The sequence below is a fragment of the Ailuropoda melanoleuca genome, chromosome 12 (genome assembly GCF_002007445.2).
Source record: "Ailuropoda melanoleuca isolate Jingjing chromosome 12, ASM200744v2, whole genome shotgun sequence".
NCBI lineage: Eukaryota > Metazoa > Chordata > Mammalia > Carnivora > Ursidae > Ailuropoda > Ailuropoda melanoleuca.
The window spans coordinates 18,145,823-18,171,433 of NC_048229.1; the positions used below are offsets into that span (position 1 = coordinate 18,145,823).

General features: G+C 51.9%; 2 protein-coding genes across 10 annotated transcripts in view; both read right to left on the reverse strand.

Moving 5' to 3' along the window:
* YWHAH (tyrosine 3-monooxygenase/tryptophan 5-monooxygenase activation protein eta) overlaps positions 1–22,779 on the reverse strand; it is a 34,555-nt gene extending 11,776 nt beyond the window's left edge. The window contains exons 1-3 of the mRNA XM_034638848.1: positions 22,773–22,779; positions 20,685–20,690; positions 17,528–17,538 (exon numbers count right to left, since the gene is read on the reverse strand). Of these exons, the coding sequence (XP_034494739.1) occupies positions 17,528–17,531 (4 nt within the window). The 5' untranslated portion in view covers positions 17,532–17,538; positions 20,685–20,690; positions 22,773–22,779. The remainder of the gene's footprint in view (positions 1–17,527; positions 17,539–20,684; positions 20,691–22,772) is intronic.
* Positions 20,258–25,611, reverse strand: part of DEPDC5 (DEP domain containing 5, GATOR1 subcomplex subunit) — a 137,412-nt gene continuing 132,058 nt past the window's right edge. For all 9 annotated transcript variants that reach the window (XM_019795621.2, XM_034638843.1, XM_034638844.1 and 6 more), the window contains one exon: positions 20,258–20,378. The gene's annotated coding sequence lies outside the window, so the exon portion shown is untranslated. The remainder of the gene's footprint in view (positions 20,379–25,611) is intronic.

Below are 25,611 nucleotides of genomic sequence, written 5' to 3' on the forward strand. Positions count from 1 at the left end.
CTATTTCAAGGTGACGTCACCTACTATAAATAGCTGCCGCCGCCACAGCCGCCGCCACCGCCCCCGCCGCCCCGCCCGGAAACTGCGCAGGCGCCCTGTGAGTGCTGCATTTTACCACCGCATAGGTGGAGGTGGGAGAAGGGGAGAGTAGGGTGGGGACTGCGGAGCCCGAGGAGGGTGCGCGGTGATGGCGGTTGCCTAGGATGTTCAGTGTCACAGCTCCTCTTAGAAGCGCGTCTCTGAGGCCAGGTTGGAGGTCTGGCTTGAGAAGGGCCAAAAAAGCAAATAACTCTACTGTTTGGAGAAGCCAAGGAGGTCGTGTGCCCCCGCGGGGGGGGGGGAGGCCGGGACCGCCCCCGCCGTCTCGCCAGCCTCGAGCCCAGGCTGGCCCATGGGCTCCTTGGGGAGGCACCCTGTGCTTGGATGCCTACTGGCCGGGGCAGGATCGGGTCTGGACTTTGGGGACAGCATCCCACCTGCCACTCCCAAACACATATTTCACACCCATCGGGCTGCAGAGCTGTCCTCCCACCTTTGTAAGTGACTTTGGGCATACCATGCATTCCACTAGAGGAGGGACAGGATGGCCTGACTGGGATGAGTAACGTTACATCTACTAGGAGCCAGCCCAGTGCTATGCCTGTATAGGCATAAACATATGTAAGCCTCACAATCCACCCCGCATGTGGGCACAGCTGATCTCCCCATTTTTCAAAGCCAGATTAGTGACTTACTCAAGGTTACACAGCCAGCCCTTAAGTGGTGGAGCCAGGGTCTAAGTTCAAACCCAGGCTGAAGTTCCTTTTGTGGCAAAGAGAGGGATAGGCTGACTGGTCACTAAGCCCGTCCCAGTTGTGGCATTCTACGCTGAGGGTCCCTCATGCCAGGCCCTGGGCTGGGCCTTTGCAAACTAGGAAAATCCCAATGACTGAAACATAGCCTCACTTAAGTACAACATGCCAAGGGCAGCTCAGGAGAAGGGACCTTAGGCTCTTTGAGAATTTTATTGCATGCTCAGCACTGGGGGAAGGAGTGGCTATAGAATAAGTAAGATACATCCTGTTGTCTCATAAGCTAGATCTAAATATGCAAGTGCAGGTAAGCTGGACCTTGAGGCTGATGAGAGTCAGGGAAAAGGTATTAGGAAGTGGGGGTCCCGCACAGACAAAGGCTTAGCAGTTAGGACAGAAACAAAATCTGAGAGACGGTGAGAAGAAAGGCCTGGCAGTGAGAAATGAGGTTGGGCAAAACAAGCTAATGGAGTGTTTTAAATGCCAACCTGAAGATTTGAGTCATTATCCTTAGGTAATTGGGAACCACAAGAGGTGTGGAAATCCTATTTCAAGCCAAGAATCTTGCTCTGGAGAGTAAGATGCATTTGAAGGGAGAAGAGAGGGACTGGATCTTGGCTTTACCCTCTAGCAATTAGACTGGAAGGACTGTTAAATGCACCGTAGAACAGAAATCCTGAAATGTCCAGGGTGGCAGGACATTTAGAGTCACTGTCATCCAACCCTTTATCCCATAGAAGGAGAAAGTGAGGTCTGAGGAGGAGGAGAGGCTAGCCCCAGTGAGTGAGCAAAGCTGGGGTCTCCATACCAGGTCTCCTGTTTCTGGGCCTTCTTCTTCCTGTTGTGATGCCAAAAGGAAGACCTCAGTACCCATGTAACAGGATTTCAGTGTGAGTCTGAGAGGAGGCCCCCACCACAGTTTGACCAGGCTTTGAAGAGTCACCTTTGGTAACTACAAATGGAATTGAGGTTAACAAACCAGGTTGATCTTTCCCCTGGTGGATATCTTTAAAGAGCGTGATAGATGATAATTAATTGTCCACCCTCTCTCCATGAAAATGGGGTGCCAGTGAGAGGTGGGAGGAGGGCCAGCACTGGGGGGATTTCTGCGGTTCCTTCTAGCTCTTAGAGCCCTTCTAGCTTTTCTGATCGTGTTAGACTCAGATTTCAAAACAGTGAAAATTAGGTAGATTAGGGCATTCTAATTCTAATAAATGTCAAATGGGGGACACTTCGGTTCTCCCATGAAGCTTTTCTTTCCTTGTCACCAAAGTGCACTGTCTCCATTTCCTCACCTCCCTCCCACCCACCTCTCAGTCCAGCGTACTCTGGGTCTGTCTGCCCCTACTCTTTCACCCAGACGGCTCTCACTGTGGCCACCAGTAGCCTCCTGTTGTCACTCCAAGGGCATTTCATAGTTCTCATCTTCCCGGCCCTCTTGACTACACTGGGCACAGCTGCTCTCCCTTCCCAGACAGGCTCTCCTCTAAGCTTCCACAACCCTGCACCCTCCTGGCCTCCCTCTGCTGCTCCTCTTCTCTGGTCTCCTGTGTGGGCTTGTCTTCTTGGCCTACCGTGAAATACTGGGGTTCTGCCCCAGGCCCTCTGCTCTTCCTACTCTGTCCTATCCTGGGCGACTCCAGCCACACCCACTCTTGAGGAAACATATGCCACATTCCCAGCTCTGGGCAAAGAGCTTTGCAGAAATGGGTATATTTTTTCCCCTCAAGATTCCCCCCTGTAAGGTAGGTACAATTTCCCTTCCCATCTTACAGGTGGGGTAACTGGCTCAAAAATGCTCCATGATTTGGGGTGTTATACACAACTAATGAATTGTTGAACACTACATCAAAAACTAATGATGTACTATATATTGGCTAACTGAATGTAATAAAAAATAAATTTTAGGGGCGCCTGGGTGGCACAGCGGTTAAGCGTCTGCCTTTGGCTCAGGGCGTGATCTCGGCGTTATGGGATCGAGCCCCACATCAGGCTCTTCGGCTATGAGCCTGCTTCTTCCTCTCCCACTCCCCCTGCTTGTGTTCCCTCTCTCGCTGGCTGTCTCTATCTCTGTCGAATAAATAAATAAAATCTTTAAAAAAAAATAAATAAATAAAAATAAAATAAAATAAATAAATAAAAAATAAATTTTAAAAAATATCCCATGATTTGAATAGTGACAGCTGGTAATCAGCAGAGACAGGTTTTGAACTCAGGTCTGTCAGAGTCCCAAACCTGACGGCCCAACACTGCCCTTTGGTGTTAGCTGAGAAGGGCTCAAGGTGTGACTCCCTTCCAGGGTGTTCAGATTGTAAAAAGTACACACAAGCCTCCTCACCTGGAGCCTGCACACTCTGACCAGCACCCATTTCACCCTTCGGAAAGGACTGCCAACTCCTGAAAGCCTTACACATAAAGCCCAGGACAGCTGCCTTGGATGGGACACGTACTGCCAGGGCTCTAAGTCCCATCAATAAACATGGCCTTTGAACAACTCCAGAGAGAGCCCCTGAACCAGGTCAAGGGGACTAACGATTAAGGCCAAACACACCATGTTGCCCAGAGCTCAGAGCAAATCCTCAGTGCAGAGATCACGTCGGCTGCATCTTTGTCTGCTCCAGGGTCTTGCTCCGGGAACAGAGCAATCTGCCCCTGGCTCCCTGAGGACATGTGAGTGGTGTGATAGGGAAGAAGGATCTGAACTTAGTTTCAAGTTCTACTCTGCCAGTTACCAGCTGAGTACCTTTGGGCAAGTCCTTAAAACAGGACTAACCACACATATCACACCTATTTCTTTGGGAGGGGGATTGGCAAGAGCATGTATGGTCCCCACCTGTACGGCGCTGGCCCACAGGAGGCACCAGTCGTCACGACCATAGAATAATTCCTTGCTGCATCACGACCATAGAACGAATAATTCCTTGCTACATCCCACCCTGAGCCAGGGGTAACAACTCTTCCCCCTGCAGGACTGGATTTCCAAAGCAATGCCAGAACCTGTTGCCAGCACCGAGTGAATAGGTGACCCAGAAAAGGCACGTCCTGGTTTTTTTTTTTTTCCTCAGGTACTCTGGGACACTCTGAGGTCCCTGAGAAGTCTGGCATCAAGGGACATACTACAGAGGAGACCTGGTATTGTTCTGGAGAGATGGCTTTCACACTGTTGGCATGGTTACCATCTTTAGCAGGAGAGGCTGCGTGCTCACAGATTAGTGTCACCCAGAAAGGATGTTAGGGTTTTTTTCCCCTCAGTTGCAGGCCTCTTGCTGCCCAGGTAATCCTTGCTGAACCGATGATAACACCACCACCAACCATTGGCAGTAACTGGCCAAGGGTTGACACTTTCCCCCTTATATTATCTCACCAAATTCTTATAACTCTTCAAAGGAGGCTGTTATCCCCATTATATGGATGAGGAAAATGAGACCTAGAAAGGTCACCCGCAGCCTCCCAGTCACGCTCACATTCTGCCACTTGCTGTGGCCCCGTGTCCTTTTGCTGATACCAAATTGCACTCCACCCCTTCCCACCTGCCGCTCTGTGTCTGAGACCAGCCTGAGCCCACAGATTTCAGAACCATCCAGAGCCCTTCACCACTCTTGTCAAAGCCCACTTTGGGAGCAGATCAGCTCCCCAAGGCAGCTTTTGGTATTATGAAGTGTGAAAATGTCCTGGTAGCTGCAATCTGTGAGCTAGTGGAGCTCAGAGCCCATTCTCAGCACCCGCCCCCCGCAAGCTGGTTCAGAGGAGTTCAGCTCTGAGGGAAGAAGGCGAAGCTGTTCCCCATGGAAGGAACCACAGCGAGAATAAGGGCAAAAAAAAAAAAAAGGATTTTTTTGCTTCAGTTCTGCTGATGGTCGAGGAGCTTGTGTTTCTTTGCGAGAATTTTCTAGATTCTTTGGCTGGAACCATCCGGATAATTGTCTCAAGCTTCTGTGTTATTCCCACCGAGGTGGAACCAGGGGGGAGGGGTTGTGCGGTGTGTGAGAGTGCCGGACTTCCCCTCTCTGAGCCTTGGACTTCTTGTCTGTGAAATGGGAGTCTGCACTGACGGAAGAGTTCATTCTTTCTTCCAGCTCTGAAGGTCTAGGGTATTTCACTGTTGGAGGTTCCCCAAACAACAGCATGGCAACTCAAGAGGATGGAATGGGGATGCTTCAAAGGTCCAGTGTTTCCAGCCCAAGTCAAAACGTGGAGTGGAGGAGGGTAACAGGGACCTACTCCATAGCAGGCCAGGGGGCAGCAGTCTGCCAGTGCACGTCCACTCGGTTAAGGTAAGGTCAGTATTATCATTCCAATTTTACAGATGAGGAAACTGAGGCCCAGGGAGGTTAAGTGTCTTGCTCAACTGCAGCACAGACAGCAGGGGGCAGGAGCCAGCATCCAGACCCACTGTACCTTCACCATTCTCTCCACTGCTGCCCCGGACCTCCTGAGAGCCTTTTGGTTGTTGAGCTGTGAGCATAACTGTCCTCCACTGCGGCTTAAACCACACCCTGGGAGGTAAACGAGGGGGTCGCTGAGTTTCCACTAAGGTTTCCTGCCAGGCAACTGTGCTAAAAAAACCCATCTTTTCCTACCTAGTATGTTAGTAGGAGGTGAGCAGATTGCGACAGCCTTCTGTCTTCTTCCAGACAACAGTGGCAGGCTGGCCCCCACTCATGAGACAAAGGGACCTGGAAGGACCAAAGCTGAAGGCTGATCCCAGGGGACTGGCCTCTTCAGACACGGGAGACACAGACCCACTGCAGACCCACTGGGGTCATAGATAGGACCCTCCCCCCCACCCCTCACCCTGCTTAAAAGATATAAGCTCCTCCGTCCTGCCCTTTCATCACATGCCCCTGGGCCACCTTTCCAAGCTCATCACTCCCTGAGCATCCGAGGTTCGCCAAGTTCCCAGACTCCGCCCACGAGTTTCCACCAACTAGAATGTCCTTTCCCATCCTGCTGCCTCTTCCTCTGCTTTGAAGTCCTTTAATGCCCAGCTGAGACCTCACCTCCTCAAGGGAGCCTTCCAGGTTCTCCATCAGGAAGCACTCTCCCCTCTGTCCACTCCCCCAGGACTCTGGTATCCACCACGTGCACAGAGTTATTTTGGTAAGGTTGATGTGTACTGGCCAGCTGTTAGGCACCAAGCATGATGCTATGCAATTTCACATATGATCGCATTTAATCCTCATGACAACGATGAGGCTGGGATTCCTCTTACACCCACTCAGGCGGATGGGGAAACTGAGGCTCACTTACCCACGGTCATGGAGCTAGTAGGGGCAGTCAGGATGTGCACCCAGGTCTTTCTGACTGTCAAGTTCATGTTCTTTGTCACTTATGCCACCGGCTTCCCACTTCCTAAGGAAGGTGCCATTTCCCTTGCAGAATGGAAACACTGGGGAATCATTCCTCATCTGAGCCCCCACCCTGGGGCGCACCTCTCCACCAGCGCTGAATTGGATCCGATCACACCTTGTGCACACTGCAGAAATTCCACCACTAGAGTCCTCTTTGTGAGTGGCAAGGTCTTTCAGGAGGCGGAGCACTTTTAATCAGCTGACAGCCAACTGACTGATTGACAGCTGGGGGAAAGATAAGCTAAGGGAGGGAGCAGGGGGGAGGAAGGCGAGATTGCAGGTCAGAGGAGGCCGAAAGGCCCCGGAGGGCTGCTGGGTTGAACGTGGCAGTTACGCAGAGACCCTCCTCAAGTCCTCTTCCACAGTAGCTGGGGAAGCCTGGGCAGGGGCTGCACCTTCCTGAGCTTCGGTTTCCTCCTTCGTGAGATGGGCCTGTTGCAACAGAGCTTGCTGTTCACGCTAGACACCCGGGCTGCCACCAGGAGGGATGAGGTTGTGCTGAGGGAGAGAGTGGGTGCTGCGTCCTGGGACAGCTGGAGGATCAGCCCAGCCTGAAATGCCCTCCTCATGAAATCACTGGGCCGTAAAGGCCTGGAGGCACCCAGAACTCACAGGATCACAGACTCACGATAAGGGTCTTAGAGACAGCTCAGGTTGGCTTTCTCGCTCTCAGAGACAGCACAGCGTGGTGGAGGGATAGCCAGCTCTGCCAGCAGATGGGCCTGGTTCCAAATCCAACCTCCACTTGCTATGTGGCCCTGTGCATGTCACCTTGCCCCTCTCAGATTGGTTCCTCATCTTTAATATGGAATTAAACATAATTCTTTTGTCATAGCTCTGTTGAGAGGATCACAGACCCAGGCAGTGACAGTTAGTATTAACTATGGGGCACTGAGGCTCAGAAAGGGAAAGTAATTCACTCACAGTCACACAGCAGGTTAGCAGCAGAAACAGGTCTATGCCCAGGCCCCCCAAAGCCAAGACCTGGGCTTATCCGTGGACAGCTGCAGTCTTACCTCAAAAGGCTGAGATGCTTGGAGATGCAGCTGAGGAACTCACTGGGATCACTGGTGAGACTCTGTGTCTCACTGAGCTGAGACAACTGCTTGCATTGCCAATGGCTGGCAAATGGCAGAAGGCCCAAGTCAGAGCCTGGGGTCATGTGTCTAGCCTGGCGTCTAATCCACAGTATAACCCGGGGCATGTCAGGTCACCCCTCTGAGAGTCAGCTTCTCTACTCACCAAATGGGGGTAAGGATTCCTGGCGGAACAAAGGGATTACATGAGAGCACAGGGCTGTTTTCCTAACAGCTACCTCTGAGCTCTCGCGATGCCCCAAACCCTATGCTATCACCAGCCATGGCTGCATTTAGTCTTCATAGCAACCGTGTGAGGTGGGAGCTCAATTTGCAGATAAATGGCTAGGAAGGGTTGGAACCAGGATCTGAGCTCTGATCTAGTTCTTTCTGCCTGGAACACTTAACCCCCTCTTTCCATGCCTAACTTGGGCTCCTTCTCCAGGTTTCAGCATAACCCTGGCTTCTCTGAAAGGATCCCTAGGCCTCAGGCTGGGGCAGGCACCTGCTCTGGCCCTCTGCATTGAGACTTTTTCTCCCTTCCTCCCCCAGCCAGCGGGGGAGTCCCAGGAGGGAAGGACCTTGTTACACTTAGAGCTGTGTCCCCAGAGCTCAGCACTGTGCTTTGCATACAGCAGGTGCTTAATCAGTACTTGTCAAATGACTGAATGCATCATGTCAGCATCAGGATGCCACCCAGGCCCCGAGGAGCCGGGGAGATGGGAGGAAGACTTTTGGACTCCTGCCATGCCTTACATTAGCAGCATCTTCTCTGGGTCCTGACAGCTAGCCCCCTGGGATGCCATTTGAGCCGGCTGAATTCCGGTCACTGTTTCACCTTGGAAAGGCAGCCACAGCCCTCACCAAGCAGCCCAGTAACTGATGTCACAGCAGCACCAGGAGCTGTCCTGTTAATATTTAATATGGACTCCACTGTGGCAGAGCTCCAGGCTGGAAGAGCCGGAGGGGGCCGTGCAGCATCTCCATGGGGTCGTAGGGAGGGCACAGATGGAAAAGGGGTGCATAAACGGGAAAGCCCCCAGCAGAGGACCATTACACTGGCCCATTTTAGTCCCTGGCTTAACTCAGAAAGAGCCAGGGCAGCATGTGCCTGCAGTGGGACAAGGAGACTGCTGACTGAGCCCAAGCGATAAACATATGGGGGATTAGGGGCTCCCAGGGAGATTTCCTGGAGACAGTGGGAGGGTGAGCCCTGGCGCCAGCCAGACCTGGACTCCACTCCAGGTTTGCACTGTGCAGCTGTGTGAGCGGGGAGCAACTGTACCACGGAGCCTCCATTCTCCGATCTGTGAAACGGGCATAATACCTCTTGAGGGGCTGTTGTGAGAGGCTTAAATAAAACAAGTGATCTAGAGGACCCAGCTCAGCACATACTAGGACCTCAGTAAATGCTGGGGCGCCTGGGTGGCACAGCGGTTGAGCGTCTGCCTTCGGCTCAGGGCGTGATCCTGGCGTTATGGGATCGAGCCCCGCATCAGGCTCTTCTGCTATGAGCCTGCTTCTTCCTCTCCCACTCCCCCTGCTTGTGTTCCCTCTCTCACTGGCTGTCTCTATCTCTGTCGAATAAATAAATAAAATCTTTAAAAAAAAAAAAGACCTCAGTAAATGCTTCTCCCAGACCGGGTGCAGGGCCTGAGGTTGGAGAGAGGAGACCTGAAGGTGCTTCACGCATTCACTGGCCAGCATGGCAGGAAGAGAGGGGCCCTTGTGGACCATCTCTTCTGATCCTCTGACCCCTTTGTTGGACAGACGAGGATGTCAAGGCTCACACAGCAAATCTGGGATCTGACCCGGTCTGCAGTGGCCCGCCTGCCCTCCCCACCAGTAATGATGAGATGCCCCCATTTCCTGATGGCTACTAGACAAAGCAGGACCCTCATCCTCTACCCCTTCCTGGTCTCCCTCCCGTATATTTCCTTGCAAATCCTGGGAGCTTCCCAAAGTGTAAATCCAACCATGGCATCCCCTGCTTAAAACCTTTCTGTGGTCCCACATTTAGGGTTGCCAGAGAAAATACAGGAGCCCAGTTAAAACTGAATTTTAGATAAAGAACAAATGATTTTTCAGTATACGAATGTTCCAAATATTGCATGCACATTATTACACTAAAAAATTCCTCATTGTTTGGGGCACCTTGGTGGCTCAGTCAGTTAAGCGTCTGTCTTCAGCTCAGGTCATGATCCCAGTGTCCTGGGCCCCACGTCAGGCTCCCTGCTTGGTCGGGAGCCTGCTTTTCCCTCTCTTCCCCTGCTTGTACTCTCCCTCTCACTATCTGTCTCTCTCTCAAATAAATAAAATCTTTTTTTTTTAAGATTTTATTTATTTGAGGGGCACCTGGGTGGCTCAGTCGCTAAGCGTCTGCCTTCGGCTCAGGGCGTGATCCCGGCGTTCTGGGATCGAGCCCCGCATTGGGCTCCTCCGCTGGGAGCCTGCTTCTTCCTCTCTCACTCCCCCAGAGATAGAGACAGCCAGCGAGAGAGGGAACACAGCAGGGGGAGTAGGAGAGGAAGAAGCAGGCTCCCAGCGGAGGAGCCCGATGTGGGGCTCGATCCCAGAACGCCGGGATCACGCCCTGAGCCGAAGGCAGACGCTTAACGACTGAGCCACCCAGGTGCCCCTCAAATAAATAAAATGTTAAAAAAAAATTCTTCATTGTTTACCTGAAATTCCAAGTTAACAGGACAACCTGTATTTTTACTTGCTTAATCTGACGATCCTACACAAACAGCCTTCAGGAAAAAGATCAGAGTCTTTCATTGGCCCAGGAGGCCCGTTATAGCCCCAAGCTCATCCTTTCCCTCTCTTCCACATGAACTCCCTGCTTCAGACAAAACTTGTTGCCTTTTCTTGAGAATCCCAAGCTCTCCCTCCCCTATGGCCTTTGTAGATGCTATCCTTTCCACTCAGAACTTCTCGATATCTCTTCCTTCTGTCGCTGCCCCACTGTTCTTGACCTCACTCATCCTGAGGCTTCTCAAGCATTGCTGTTTTCTCCTGGAAGGCTTCCTGGCTCTCCAAGCCGGGATGGTACTTCCCCTGGGTTCCCACTGTGCCTGGGGCAGGTCCTCTGCCTGTCTCGTTCACTTGATGCAGAGTAGAAGTTCAGCAAACGTTTATTACATTGGATTGCTAAATTCCACAGCCCCTTGCACCTCTGCTATCAACAGTTTCCCTCCTTCAGCTAAATCCAGGGCCCTGTTGAATCCTACCTCCTACCTCCTCTAGGCCTTCCCCAGGGCCCAATCCTGCCAGTTCAGTCGTCATCCAGTGTAGTGAGCAATCTTTTCAGCCCATGAGCTCAGCAAAAGCAGCACCCCTCAGACTCTCCTGTGACCTGCAGTGCCCAGCATTGTACCTTCCTGCCAGATGGTGGTCAACAAATGCCAGTGAGTTTGGAGGATACCAAACCAAGCTCCTGTGTCTGAGTCTCCTCCTACTCAGAGGTCAGTAACCAAAATCCTAACCCTGACCTGAAGCCACGCCTCCTACATCCTATATGCTCCTAAAGAGACGGGGAAGCATCTTTAGTTGCCACCTGACAACAGCAAATGGAAGAAGTGGAGGAACCAATAGTTTGTGGTTTGGGTCCTGGACTCCATCCTACCTCAGGGCCTTTGCACCTGCTCTTCCCTCTGCCCAAAGCACTCTTCCCAAATGATCTTCACTTGGATCTTTCAGGAAGGTAGATTAAAGTGACCACAGACACTTTGCCACTCACCCCTTCAAGAGGTGGTGTTTCTCCCCAACCCTTGAATCCAGGCTGGCCCTGTGACTTGTTTTGACAACAGGATGTGGCAGAAGTGACCCTTTACGAGTTCAGAGCCTAAGCCTAAAGAGGCTGCCCGGCCTCTTTAGGCTTCACCCTCTTGGCAAGCTGCCCCTAGATCACCATGTAAGGCCAACTCCAGGATGAGAGGCTGTGTGGCAGGGAGCTGAGGTGCCCCAGCCAACAGCCAACACCAGCTACTAGAAGGCTGAGTGAGGCCTTCTTGGAACTTCCAGCGCAGCTGTGCCTCCAGCCGCATGCAGGAGAAATGGGCAGAGGAACCACCCAGGCCAACCACAGACTCATGAGAAAAACTAAATGGTCGTTATAAGCCATTAAGTTTGGGGGTTTGTTACACAGTTCGGGTTTGTTATGGGGACGTCAACAACATACGACTTCGTCCTCTTCATTCAGGTGCCCGCTCAGATGTCACCTCCTCTGAGAGTCCTTTCCCGACCATCCTGGCTAAAATAGCACGCTCCCCTCCGATCGCACTCTATTCTTTCATCCCGTTTCATCCTGTCCTAGGCATGGGTCACCACCTGAAATCACGACGTATTCACTCACGGACTGGTCGCCTATCTCCTCCACTGGACAGTGGTGGTCAGGGGCCCTGATGGTTTGCTCCCTGCCATCTCCCTAGCTCCCGCATGGGGTCTGACACAGGGAAGATGCCACAAATTGGTGGTGGCGGCGGTGAAATTGTGTGCCTGCCCCTCGCCTGTGTGGCCCTTTGGGGGGCACAGTGGCAGGTGTGAGTTCCCGCCTTGCTGCATCCTCCAAAACCAATGCCCTGGGGAGATCAGGAAGACAGACCAGGTGTATGGGCTTGTGTCAGGGGCAAGAGCTTCAGGGAGCCCAAGTTGAGCAGGAATGGAAGGAAATTGCCAAAACATTCATTTTCAGCAGGGGCTCAGATTCAGACCAAGGAGGTTGCTGGCTTTCTCCCTCTGTTGCCGATTACCGGCAGCCAGCCATGTTCTCCTGAAAGATCACAAAGCTAAGAATCCAAGCAATGGGAAACAGTGTCGAGGACACCGGGTCACTCCTCAGGGACCAAGGGTTTCCAAGTCTCCAACACATAGCAGATCCTCTGAGCCTGCTTTCTCCGGTGCCAAAAAATAGGTAACGTCACAGCCTCAACTGAGGAAAAAGTGCGCAGCCAAGAGCAAAAGAATCTGCCGTCAGAGGCCTCTTGAAGCTACCAGGCCGCATTCCGTGGGGCAGAGAGCACATCACCACTGTCCAAACCAGACTGCTTTCCAGGAGGGTGGTGTCACGTCGATATCCTGGCTGCACTGCTCAGTAGCTGTGGGACTTTGGCACACTCCCGAACCTTCCCGAGCACCAGCTCCTGCGTCTATGCTCGGCACACAATGAAGACCAAACGGCTAAGCTAGGATGAGGAGTCAGTGAGATCGCGCGTGCTCGGCACAGCTTCAAGCAACAGAAACCGTAAATGGATTGTAGTTCAGTTTATGGGTGTTTCGTCACCTACCCGTGTGCTGGCAGGGGTTGGGGTGGGGGAGGCAGGATGTGCAGAGCAAGGTTTGAGTGAGACACGGACCCTTCCTGGGGATTGGAGCCACATTTAGGAGTTGTGTGGCAGGGACTAGGTTTATGGTGTGAACCCCTTGGTCCATGTTGGAAGCACTGGAATGCCTGATTCTACTTAGCACTGTTCTCTAGCCTTAAGAGAGGACCCCTCAGAGCAGTCCTCCAACCCTCTTGGAGGCCCCCTGAAATGGATAAGGCAATGGTTTGGAGGCAGAGCCCTGGTAAGGATTCAGGAGGTGAGGGTTGGAGGCCCAGCTCTGGCACTAATAAGCTGTGTGATGTGGAATAAATCACTTGCCCTCTCTGGGCTCTCTCTGGTGTCCTCATCTATAAAATGGGTCATTTATCCCTGAATTACCAACTCATAGGGTAGTTGGAAGATCAGATTATGTTTCAGATATAAGAATGCTTTGGAAAGCATTAGCTGTCTGAGGAATAAAACTACTAAAACTGAAAGGAGTATGGGAAATCTCTGTCCCTTCTGTTCAATTACGCTGTGAACCCAAAACGGTTCTAAAAAATAAAGTCTATTTTAAAAAAAAACCCTGCATTCTCTAGCAAAAACCTTCTACAGCTTTTAAGTTAAACAATATAATATGAGTTCAAATTCTAGATTGCAATGTGCATAATTCCGGGCAAATGAGTTAACCTCTGGCACTGCAAGAGGCTTGGTTTTTCTTCTGCAGGAGCCAGAAGCCCTGGGGCAAGAGAAGGGCCAGGAAGATGCTGTCAGATACAAGACAGATGAGATAAAGAGATGAAGCCTACCAGCCTCTCAAACCCCTGGGCAACCCATGGAGGAGTGTTCCCCACCTGACTGTGAGCTGAGGTGGGGGCTACCTGTTCCCTTTGCATCCCCTGCATCCCTCTGGATCTCAGCTCCACCCCAGGTAGATGGTGACTCAAGTTCTGCAGAGACTGGTCCCTCTGCCCCTGTTGCCATGGCGCTGCAGCACAGCCTGGCCAATCAGGAAGGAGATGGGTATCTGAGCCTCTGTTGCTAAAGCTGGAGCAGGACGCCTGGCCAATGGGAAGAGCAGCAGAGTGGGGCCACCATGGAAACCTCAGCCCCGAGGTTCCAACTGCGTTTTGTCTCCATGCCTCGTTTGCAGGGGGGTAGGCTGGGTTTTCTGCATTCCTTTTTGGCAAATAGCATCTCGCAGGCCCAGGAGGACATTCAGGAGTCACAACAGGGGTGCATCACAAGAGGCATCTTCAAAGAGTCAGAAAGGACCCCAAGCTTGGCACAGTATAGCTTCGGATGTTCCCTTCGTTATGCTTCCCTTGTACGCTCAGCATCACCTGAGTCTTTGATCTTAGCCCATCCCCACAGATCCACCTAGCCCCATCTGTCCTAAGAAATGGCTGTAGACTGCAGAAAAAAACCCCACTCCCAAAGTAAGAAAAGGAACACAGGGCTTACCCCCAAAAGGATGCTCTTCTGCCCTGTAGCTTTGTGGCTTGGCACAAACTGCCCTCTTCCCCCAGGTGCAGGGTATGAAGGGGGGACCAAGATCAAGGTCACACACAGGTGCTGCCCCTCTCTGTAAAATTTGAAGATTGGGCAAATGAGCTCTCTGATTCCTTTCAGATCTCACATTTCTAGACTTAATGCTGTTTTAATCTTCAGGCTCTGGAAAAGTGGATCTACAAGGAATAGCTTTCCAAGGGGGAGCCCTATAAATAGTGCCAATGGACACAAGTAAGACTCAGGCTGCTTTGTGCCCTTAAAATGTCAGGCCAGCAAAGCCATCAGTTTTAGAGCCGAGGCCCGGAGGGGTGAAGCTGCCCCCTCAAGGTCACACGGCTAGCTAGATGCAGAGCCAAGACTAGAAGCCGTAACTCTCAGGCCCAGCTCTTAAGCTTGTAATGTGCAACCTCCTTAAACCAGCCTTCTCACCCCCGTGCAGGCGGCCAGGGAGCTATGCATGCCCATGCTCCCACACCCCTTATTTTGCAAACACGGGCATAATAACTTCAAGGAAAAGTGTGTCCAACCTGTTCCCCACTCTCTCCAGTCTTCCACTCTGTTGCCTGGCAACGGTTCTATCCAGAAACCTACGAGTCATCCTAGAGACCATTCCTTCACCCTCATCCTTCCCACCAAACCCACCGCCTAATCATTTCATCTCCTAAATGGCCTTTGAGTCGCCCACTACTCCCCTCCCCTTCCCCCCACTGCTTTCCCTGGCTGAGGTTCCATCATGAGTTTCCTGGACGACTGTTGGCTTCTCACAGGCTTCCTGCTTTTGCACTTGCTCATCCCATCCCCCACTTCCATTTTCTACAACCGCAGCCAGACAATGTTTTAAAAATACAAATCTGATCATGTTACCTGAGGCTTACTTAGAGCCTTTAAGTATAATAATCAAAGTCCTCAACAAGCCCTGGAGGGCTGCGTTGTCAGGCTGACACCCCCAACTTCATCTTGCCCTTCCATGTGTTCTGCTCTAGCTGCCTGGAACATTCTCACCCCTTCCACGCTCCCAATTCTTCTCTTTACTCCTACTCACCCTTTGGCTCTCTGTTCAATGGTCACTTTCTTGGGGAGCCTTTCTCGACCTCCCTGAATCCGTCAAATTGCCCTGTTTCAGGCTCTCCTGGCACCATGTACACCTTTCATCTGTAGCATATATCATAGTTGCTGTTTTACACTTATCCATGTAATTATTTTATTCATATCTGTAAGCCCTGCCCCACTTGATATAAACTTCAGAAGGGCAGTGGCTTTGCATCCATAATGCTTTAAACATATGGATGAGTGGATGGAAGAATGAACAGGTGTATTTATGGATGGATGGATGGATGGATGGATGGATGGATGGATGATGGATGGAAGGATGGATGGAAGGATGGATGGAGAGGTGACTGGGTCTATGTATGTATCTATGTGGATATTACTGGATGATAGGTGGGCATATAGATGTATAGATATATGGATGGATGGATACTCTCATTTTCCCCAGCTTACTTAGACCTAACCATATCTTCCTCTATTCTGTGACTAGCCTGTCTTCCCCTTATTCATATTCAACTACACCAAGCAAGTCGGATGTGCCAGGAATGTGCCCACAGCGCTGGTGGAGCCCAAGGAAAGAGGGATCATCACGCCCTTGCAATTTATTTTATTTTTTATTTTTTAAGAGAGAGAGAGAGAGTGTGTGTGTGTGTGTGTGTGTGCGCAAGGGGGTGGGGAGAGGGGCAGAGGGAGAGAGAGAACCTCAAGCAGTTTTCACAGCCAGCACGGAGCCCAACGTGGGGCTCGATCTCACCACCCCAAGATCATGACCTGAACTGAAATCAAGAGTCGGACGCTCAACTGACCCGAGCCCCCCAGGCGCCCCTGCTCTTGCAATTCAGATAATAATAGCTATTTCAAGTTAACACTTACTACTGTGTGCCAGAGACCACTGTATGCTTTCCTCCTGGGAAACACACTCCTTGCTCTCTTCTTACCCAGAGCCTAGCGGTGCCTCAAGGGTCAATTCTTCGCTTATCATCCAGCCGGTGCCTGATCTCCTATCCTCAAAACTGCCAGCATGTAAGTCTGGGCTGCTCTCTGCTGGTCCCCGTTCATAAACTAGTTCATGTTATCCTTTCTCTGTGAGTCTCTTCCTCCCCCAGACTCTAAGTAAGCTCCCTGGGGGCAAGATTCACAGTCTCAGCAAGGCCAGTCTGTGGGCTGGGCATTGTAAACACACTCCCTTTTATAATCCTTACAGGAGCCTGAGGGAGGCTTGATTGCCCCTATTTTCAATAGAAGGAAACTCTTGCCTGAGGTCGGATGGTAAGAACCGGTGCTGAATCCATGTGGGTTTGAATCTAAGGCCAAGGTCCTTAACTGACACTCACCCACAGCCTGAAGATTTTCTCCAACAGCCCAGGATGTAACCACTCCATCTGTGCTTGAACACTGCCAGGGTGGAGAGGCCTGGCCTACTGCTGAATAATCGCTGTCAGAAACCTTATTCCAGGGGCGCCTGGGGGGGCTCAGTCGGTTAAGCGTCTGCCTTCGGCTCCGGTCATGATCTTGGGGTCCTGGAATGGAGCCCCACATGGGGCTCCCTGCTCTGCAGGGAGTCTGCTTCTTCCTCTGCCTCTCCTCCTTGCTTGTGTATTCTCTCTCTCTCAAATAAATAAGTAAAATCTTTTAAAAAAAGAAAAAAACTTTATTCTAAACCAGGGTAAAATTTGGGGTCACTGAATAGCAGTTTCAGAAAGACATATTTTGACTTTGCAACTGCTACCCAGTGACCCCATTTCTGCCCCCTGCGTGACCAGAACAAGCATGCCCCCCTTCCACATGGTGGATTGTCAATAATTTACAACTAGCTCTCATGTCTCCCCTACATCTTACCCTCTGGGGGGGGCGGAGCTGCAGAGAGAGCGCTAACCTGGAACTAGAGAGAGACTGGGTTCTCATCCTGGCTCACCCACTATCCACGGACCAGTACATTTCGAAACAAAATTAAGTAGGTGATTTGACAAGGGTATTAAAAAAAAAAAAAAGTATCACCACTTCCCATCACCCTTGTTTCATAAAAGGGCATCCTGACACATAAAAAGTAGGGCAAACAATCTGAGAATTAATTTAGCTTTATGAAAACTCTCTACATTGTCCCCATTTCTCTCATTTCACTGTGTCCTGGTGCAGACCCTGTGGGGGACTGGCCCAGGTCTACAGCCCGCAAGGACCTCTGCACCAACCAATTAAAGAAAATGCCATCAGCCAGAAAAAACAGAACAGAAGCCCCTGCCATCAGAACCCTGTTTCAAGAGGGAAGGAGAAGCTGCATGTGTCTGGCACCGTGGGATAGAGGAGCTCAGGAAGCCAGACAGACTTCTCCATTGTGTCACAGCCTCACGTCCAGTTTCTGTCTTGGCTTAGATGAGCAAAGGCTCTCCCTACCCTTGTAACTCTGTGGCCAACCCTGAAAGCATGCGGCGGGCAGGGGCTGCCCAGGACCATGTCGCTCACAGGTGGAAACTACTAGAAGTCAGGAGGACGTTGTGGCTCAACGGTGGAAGCCCGGTATAAAGCCTGGTTGGTTCTGCGAAGACAGCAGATTTTCTCTTGGGGCAGTTCTGTCCTTGATCTGACCAAAGCCTCCAACCCAAAGGCCGCCTTGCCGCTCATTCATTCTCCTATTTATTTAATGTTTATAGGACTACTGTATGCAAACACTGTGCTAGCATCGGCAGTGCAAAGGTGAGCACGGAATGACTTGGTCTCTGTCCTCATGAAGCTCAGAGTCTATTAGGAAAGGCAGATATTAACCCAAATGTAGGGATGCGTGCAAACCTATGCGTGTGACAAGTGCGGGTGCAGAGGCTCACGCCGCCCCGAGCACGTGAAATTAAGGGAATTCCGCTCGTTGGTGGTCACGGAGGCTGGGGCAGTAGTGACCAAGCTGAGAGGGGAATGAAGAGTACGCATTGATTGACCAGGTGAAGAAGAAGGGGAAGCAACTTGCAGGCCAAGTGCCTGGTGTGGCGTGAGCATCCACCATGGGAAGGGCTGAAATGGGGCCAGTGTGACCGCAGAGGGGGAAAGCGCCAGAAAAGACGTGCAGGAGGGTGAGGCTCGAGAGGTGGGGGGGGGCTCACAGGCTACTTATAGGCACTGGGTGTTTTTCTTAATTGAAATAGGAAACCACTGAAGGGTACTGAGTAGGCAAAGTGGCACGAGGTAAGTATTATTACTTGACGACAAAGAGGAAACACCTGCCTCCTCCAGGAGGGAAACTGGGAATGGATGTTGACCAGACTTTGTTCTGATCACTTTGCAACATAGACATATATCGAACCGTTATGTTGGATGCCTGAAACTAACATGATGTATTACGTCAAGTATATATCGACTTAGAAAAAAACAGTGATGGGGGCACCTGGGTGGCTCAGTCGGTTAAGTGTCCAACTCTTAATCTCAGCTCAGGTCTTGATCTCAGGGTCGTGAGTTGAAGGCCCACAGTGGGCTCCATGCCGGGCGTGGAATCTACTTAAAAAAAAAACAGTGATGATGGTAGTGGTGGTGATGTTAATACCAATAAAACTAATAATAGAGCTAATGTTACTGAACACTATGTCCCATACACTGCTTTAATAAAGCATTCTTTATGCATCCGTTCGTTCAGTCCTCATGTTTGCCCTGTGAGGCAGGCACTGTTAATATCCCCATTTTATAACTGACAAAACTGAGGCACAGATAGAGTAAGTAACTTGCCTGAGGTCACGTAGCTTGTAGGTGGTAGAGTTGGCAGAAAAGGGAGTGACCTCTGAGCACCTAAAGAAATTGCTCTCCTAAGGAAGTCATAGGACGGGGAAACGCTGTCCTAAACAAGAGACGTCTGGGGAGGGCAACCTGTAATAAACTCGATTTGTAACTTGGGCCCTTAGTCCATGTGGTTGGGTCTGAGAACAAACACTCCCTGGCACCCACCACGTGCTATGTATGCACACTGCGGTGAGTATAGAGGATTTGGCAGGGACGAAAAACAGTCCCAGAACTTACATTCCAGTGTGGAGAAAAGACAATGCACAAGTGGGCAAACAATGCAGATGATTTCAGGTCACAAAAAGGGCTATAAGGGAGAGATAACAGGGTAGTGTGATGGGCAGTGTGACAGGCGGGGGTGGGTGCCTCTCTAGACAAAGGAGGCTTCGCTGAGAAGGCGCCAGGTGACACCGACAATGAGAAAGCAACTGAGCCATGCTCTTGGGAAGACGGTTCCAAGAAGCGGGGAGAGTTGTGCAAAGGCCCCAAGGCCGGGGCAACCTTGGGGTGTTCACAGAACAGAGAGAAGAGACGCTGCATCGTTCTGAGTGAGCAGGAAGAGAAGAGAATGGACACAGGTGCTTCCAGAAGCCCAGACCCATAGGTCCTTGTGGGCTGTGCAAGAAGTTGGGATTTCATCCTGAATGGATGGGAAATCACTGGAGGGTTTCAGGCAGGCGAATGGCACGGCCTGTTCTATGTTTAAAAATGAGGAGAATACATTCTTCAAGGCAAAAGAGGATGCGGGAGGACAGTTGGGCTGCTGCTGCATCAGAGGAAGGTGGAGGTGGTGAGAAGGGTCAGATTACAACATATTTTTGATAATGGATTAGATGTGGGTGGGGTTGAGGGAAGGAAATAGAGGATAACTCCAAGGCTTTTCTGCCTGAAAAAACGGGTAGATGATGGTAGAGTGACTAAAATGGGGAAGACTGTGGGAGGAGCAGGTTTGGGTGGGAGCCGGGAGGACACAGCTAAATCAAGAGCTGTGTTTTACACATATCCAGTTTGTCACCCTCTGAGATCACTCAGGAGAGTGATCTCCTGTGCCTCCTGAGAGAAGGCAGCTGGACAGGCAGGCTGGAGTTCAGAGGTGGGGTCGGGGCTAGAGATCTCAGGTTGAGACACACAGGCATGGTAAATAGGTGGTAGTTAGAATCATGGGACTGGGTCACTGGAGGAAGAAAACGCTGAGCAGAGGTCCAGGGCCCACAGCCTGGCATCCTCCGGTGTGCAGAGACTGGACGGAGCCATGGAGGCTAGCAAGAGACGGTGAGGAAGGCAGCCAGTGAAGGAGACCGCAAGGAGAGTCTGGCCCAGCCCAGCTCTCCACTGAGCAATCTTGTCGTCTCAGGCAAGTTGCTTCCCATCTCTAGGCCTCAGTTTCCTTTTTGTAAATGGGGGTGCGGGGGTGGCCCTACCCATTGCTGAGGTGGTTCCCCCTGGATCATTGTGTGATACTCTCGTGTCCTTTTGCCAGATGAAGAAATCAAAGCTCAGGCTTGACCACTTCGTTTCCAGGCCTCCTACAATGGACTCGTGCTGGAAAAAATACAAAATACAACAAAACATAGCCCAAAGGCCCACCACCAAGGGGCAGGGGTCAGGGCAAGGTTATGGGACCTGGCATAGAATCTAGATCTTGCCACGTGCCAGCTGGGTGACCCTGATCCTTACAGGTACTTATCTGTAAAAGGCAGCCATTAATACCCACTATGAGGGGTTGTTGCTAGAAATAAACCAGGTGGCAAGCAAAGCACCCCACACAGCTCCAGGCGTGCGGTCAATGCTGCTTCCTTTCTCCTTCAGGAAGATTTCTTCCATGAATCAGAAGAAAAGGACTCCAGAGTGGCTCTACCCTTGCAGAGCAATGCAGTTCTGCTGCCGCTCAGCCCTGGGTTGCCAGCTCTGTGCCACCCCTGCCCCTCCCCTGCGTGGCAGGGGGGAGTCTGCAAAGACTGGTCAGCCAGCTGGAGCCTGGGGCCTGGGAGGCAGGAGGGAGGCATCCGCTTCTAGGGCCGGCCGTAGCCGTAGACTGGAGCCTGTTCCCAGGCTGCATTAACTTGGCTGGCAAAGTGGGGAGATGCTGCAGCAGGAAGCAAGTTGGATCGTGGGCCAATGGGCCCTGGTGACCAGGCTCCGTGTCTCCTAGAAGCGGCCCTGGGGTGAAGGTAGCCCCTGGAGCACAGGAGCTGGGCCTGAAGCCTGGATTCGGTCCGGCTCGGTCATGGTTAGACTAATGGCTACACATCTCAGGCACCTCCACGGTGCCAGACACCCAGCTAGTGTTTTACCTAAGGGTTCTTCAGCAATCCTGCATGCATGGTGAACATATTCCTATAGAAAAGATGAGGGAACTGAGGTCCAGAGAAGAGAACGTCTTGCCCAAAGTCACTAGAGCTTTCAGATACTTCTCTTGAAGATGCATCAAACGGCAGGGGTGGGGGGGAGGAACCCCTTATGTAGCCTGTATCCTACATGCCCTGGTCTCCGCTTCCCATGGCTTCTCCCCAGGGCTTACCGAGCCTCTTTCCCTCTTAGGGTCTTCCAGCCAGGAGCTAGCCCCCTTTCCTCCCACCTCTGCCCTTTGCAAGCTCTGCCATCCATCAGATTTCCATGGAAATGCCCAGAAAGCCTTCCCTGAGTCCTAGACTAGTTTGGGGGGTAGCGAACTCTCCTTGGCCCTTGCTGTACCTTTCACAACAAATTATTTCACAACCATAACACCAGTGAGCTATTTAACATTTTGTTTGCCATCCTTTTCCCTCCTGTATCCGCACGATGCCTGGCACATAGACGGCTCTCGATGTTTGTTGATGGGAGAACGACCAAACTTGTGAACATGAATGAGAGAATGAGCCACAAATGAATCTCCCTCTTGTAGAGACGAGCTGGCGGCGATTCTGCCAGAAGACAGAATGCTTGTACAAACAGCCATCTCCCTTGGAGTCTAAATCACAGAACCTGGGAGAAACATATCTTCTAATCACGCGGACGCCGCCCAAGGAGGCATGCGTGAGGAGACCCCCAGCCGTGTGTGTTGGGAGGTAGACACCCAGCTCCCTGCATGGGTTAGGTCCCCAGACCAGGCTGGCTTCTCTGGGCCCCCCAGCCCCAATCTCGGACCCCAGCAGGGGCAGCCAGTCTCCTGGTCTCTGTAGGAGATGGTGGCGAGGGGGTGGTGGTCAGACTTGCCTTGTGTCGCAAGGGGAAGCGCGCCCCGTTTCACTTCTGCTTTGGGGCGAGACACATCCTGTGTGTCAGACCACCCAGGAGTGCTCCTGTCCTAGAGCCAACCACCAACTGCGGCCAGTGTGGAGATGAGGCACTGGAGAGCCTGGGAATGTGGCCCTCATTGCCATGGGGGGAGCCCAGGCCCCAAGCCCTGTCCTCCCTCCTTCCGGGACGTGACTGCCCCACCGTGGAAGCCGCCTTCAGTGGGCTTCTTGCTCCCATGCCCTCACCTCTTTCTCTCTAAGGGAAGAGCCCTGGGGGTGGAGAATCCCTGTGTTCAATCCTTCTCCTGCCATGTGTGTGCTCAGTAACCTTGGCTAAGTCCCTCCGCTTCCCTGAGACTCAGTTTCTCCTCAGAGGTGTGGGCGTACCACCACCTAGCTGCTTCCCTCAGGCTGTCCTCAGGCTTCTAGCATTCGGCCCGTGGGCAAGCACTTGCTTGGGGTTCAGTGGAAGAGCTCTTGCTATTACCTTTCTTCTTCCCGTCTCTCCCTTCCCGAGCTTCAGACTAGCTGGTGCTGGACCAGGCTCCTGGCCCATCTGCCAGACACATCCAAAACAGAGTGTTTGCTCTCCATGAGGGGAGAGTTCACAGGGCTGCCTCGAAGTTATGGCACATTTTGTGTGCCATCCAGACCACTTCGCAAAGCTGATGGCGTTGGGTCTTCAACTCCCATTCCTTGAAAGAGGCAGAAGGAACACCGTCCTCGCCCCGCCCCCAAACTCGAGTCCAGCCAGTCGGACTTGCTCAGGATCGCACAGGGAGCGGGCACTGAAGTCAGACAAGACCTGCAGTGACTCCACCTGGTCGTGCAAGGTCTCAGAATACTTCATAGCACTTAACCCCTCAGGGTCTCACACCCATCCCCCAGCCTCAGCATGGTTTTGGGAGCTTGGACAGGCTGCAACTGGAAGCAGGGTTTCCAGCTCACTGAAGAGAAAGGGGATAATGAAAGGGGATTATTCCCTGCCTGCCCCACTGGCAATGCCGGCTCCTCCTCGGAGCCTGGGTATGTTTAAAGCCTGCTCTTCTGATCCAGGACCAAGAAGAGCAAAGCCTGACAGGTGAGCAAGGTGTCTTGTCTCTGTTCCCTCTGCCCCAGGGTGTGACCCCAGGGCCCAGGCTGGCTCAGGGCTTCCCGACAGTGGACCGTTTGTCATTCTGGTTTGCACCCTGGAACTTGACTACACTAACCTCCCAATGGAAATCAGCTGTTGAAAGTGTGGGCTGAGGTGGGCAGGTTTGGAGAAATTGCTCTCCAGTTTTCTCCCTGTCAGGTTTTAGGCGGTCTCATTCTCTTGTTTGGTCTGGTGCCAAAGCCTTCCAGCCCTCCGGAATCCCTTCCCCAACCCGTCCTCCTCACCTGCCAGGAGAACTCTCACACAGCCTTCAAATTCCAGTCCAAATGCCCTTTCTCCAGTCTTCTCAGTTCCCCTACATAGAATTAGGCCCCCTCCTCTATTTCTGTAGCACTTTACGTCTGTGTCCCTCCACCAAGAGTGCAGGGCTGACATGGGTTCAGCTTTGCATAAATGTTGGCTGAATGAATGAATTCAACCAATTCTAAATGAGCCCCTGTGTGTGATGGGCACTTGCAGGACACAAGGGTGAGCAAGATTTGCTCTCCGCCCTCAAGGAGTTTATATGTTATTGTTATTGGAGAGACAAGCTACATGTACGAGGAAAGAGAAATACAAGAGTCGTGCCACAGCACGTCAACACTCAACATGACCAGGATTCTAATCCTGGTTCTGTCCACAACTTGCAGTGTGGCCCTGAGCAGGTCCCTTAGCCGCTCTGGCCTTGGCACCTAGCAAGACTAATGGCTATAGGAGATGGGGGATGGGGCTGCCTTCAAGAAAGGATTTAGAGCTTCATGATCAGGGGCGAGAGGCATGCACCTTTTCCTCCAAAGTCACAGGAAGGAGGGGCCCGCCATCTGGACCTCTTACCCTATCAGAATCTAGTTCAGGGTGTCTCAACCTCAACTCTATTGATGTTTGGGGCTGAATAAATCTTTGTTGTAGGGGTTGTCCTATGCATTATAGGGTGTTTAAGGCACCCATGAGATGCTGGTAGCACTTCCCACAGTTGTGACACCCAAAAGTGTCATCAGACATTGCCAAATGACCCTCAAAGGGGGGCCAAAATTGCCCCCATTTGAGAACCCCTGGCGAGCTCCTGGTTCTCCTCCGGTGCTGTATCCAATGGCATGGAAAAGGGATGGGGGTTTTGAGAAATCATCAGGACAAAAATTTCACAGGCTTGCCTCTGGCAGAGCGCTGCCCACCCTCTCAAGCTTGTGTTTGCTCAGCTTCTGTGGACACAAAGGTTGAGGAGAGGCAGGACATTTCGCCTTGTAAAGGGGCGCCTTTCCTAGGACAGCGCCTGGTCACACCTACCTGTTGCTCCCAGACTGTGGGGAGGAGAAGAACCCAGAATGTGAGCTACTAGGGTAGGACGAACAAAGACAATAGGAAAATGTTTCTCTCCCAGCATGCCCTGGGCTTAAAAATAAAATTCTCTGTCTCTTTCAGAGATACCTGAGGATTAACGGGGAGAAACTGGGCCTGGATAAGCAATCTGGTACAATCCACAGTGCAGAGAGAGGAGATAAGGGACTCAGCTCCCATCCCAGCTTCCACCAGCTGCCTCAGAGACTGACAGGGACTCCCATTCCCCCTTGGCACTCAGCTCTCCTGCCGGTCGAGGAGGGGAAAGATTTGAAATCTTGTGATCCTCAAGGCTTCTCCCAGACTCACTGCCAGAGGAGTTCAGATGAAAATGCCAGGGCTCAGCAATAGGGGTTTGCTGGTGGTCATACAGCAATGACCCCCACATACCCCCTGCGCTTTGCCACCAGGGTGGGAAGAGATTTTCTTCCTGGAAGGACTCTGTGCTGATTCACTAGGGAAACAGATGAATCTTGCTGCGGTCAGAGAAGCAGATGGAGAACAAATCTAAAGACTGGTAGGAATGAGTCCTTGGCGCCTGCTTTGCCTCCTACAACCCATGCATTCCAGGCCAGACACTGGGCAAGTATATGGCATGGCCCAAAAGCCAGGAGCTGCCCAAGCACTTGCAGGCTGGAGTCAGGGGCTGTGGGGCTAGAAGGGAAGGAGAAGACAGGGCCTTCCAGAGAGGAGCCCGGAGGCAAGGAAAGGCCACTGACATGGGCTCAAAGTCACTGCATGCTCCCAGTACAGCGCCTGTATGTGAGGCCACATTCACACGTTACGTGACATCTGTACACCAGCCGGGCTGTACCACACAGTACAGTCAGCCGTAAGGACCAAGGGGCCCCTAGCCAGAGCCCCAGGTCAGAGCAGCGATGCCTCACTGACCCAGCTGAGGGGGACAGCACAGTGAGCGGGGCTGGGCTCTGGGGTCCCACAGACCTCATTCTCAGCTCCTCTGTTAGCTGTGTGGCCCTGGGCTCCACTGCCTGGGCCTTCCACTCTCATCTGGTATGATGATGGTTGATAAGATTACCCAATGCGGTGGCACGTAAAGTATGTATGCTACGTCGCCCGGAACACG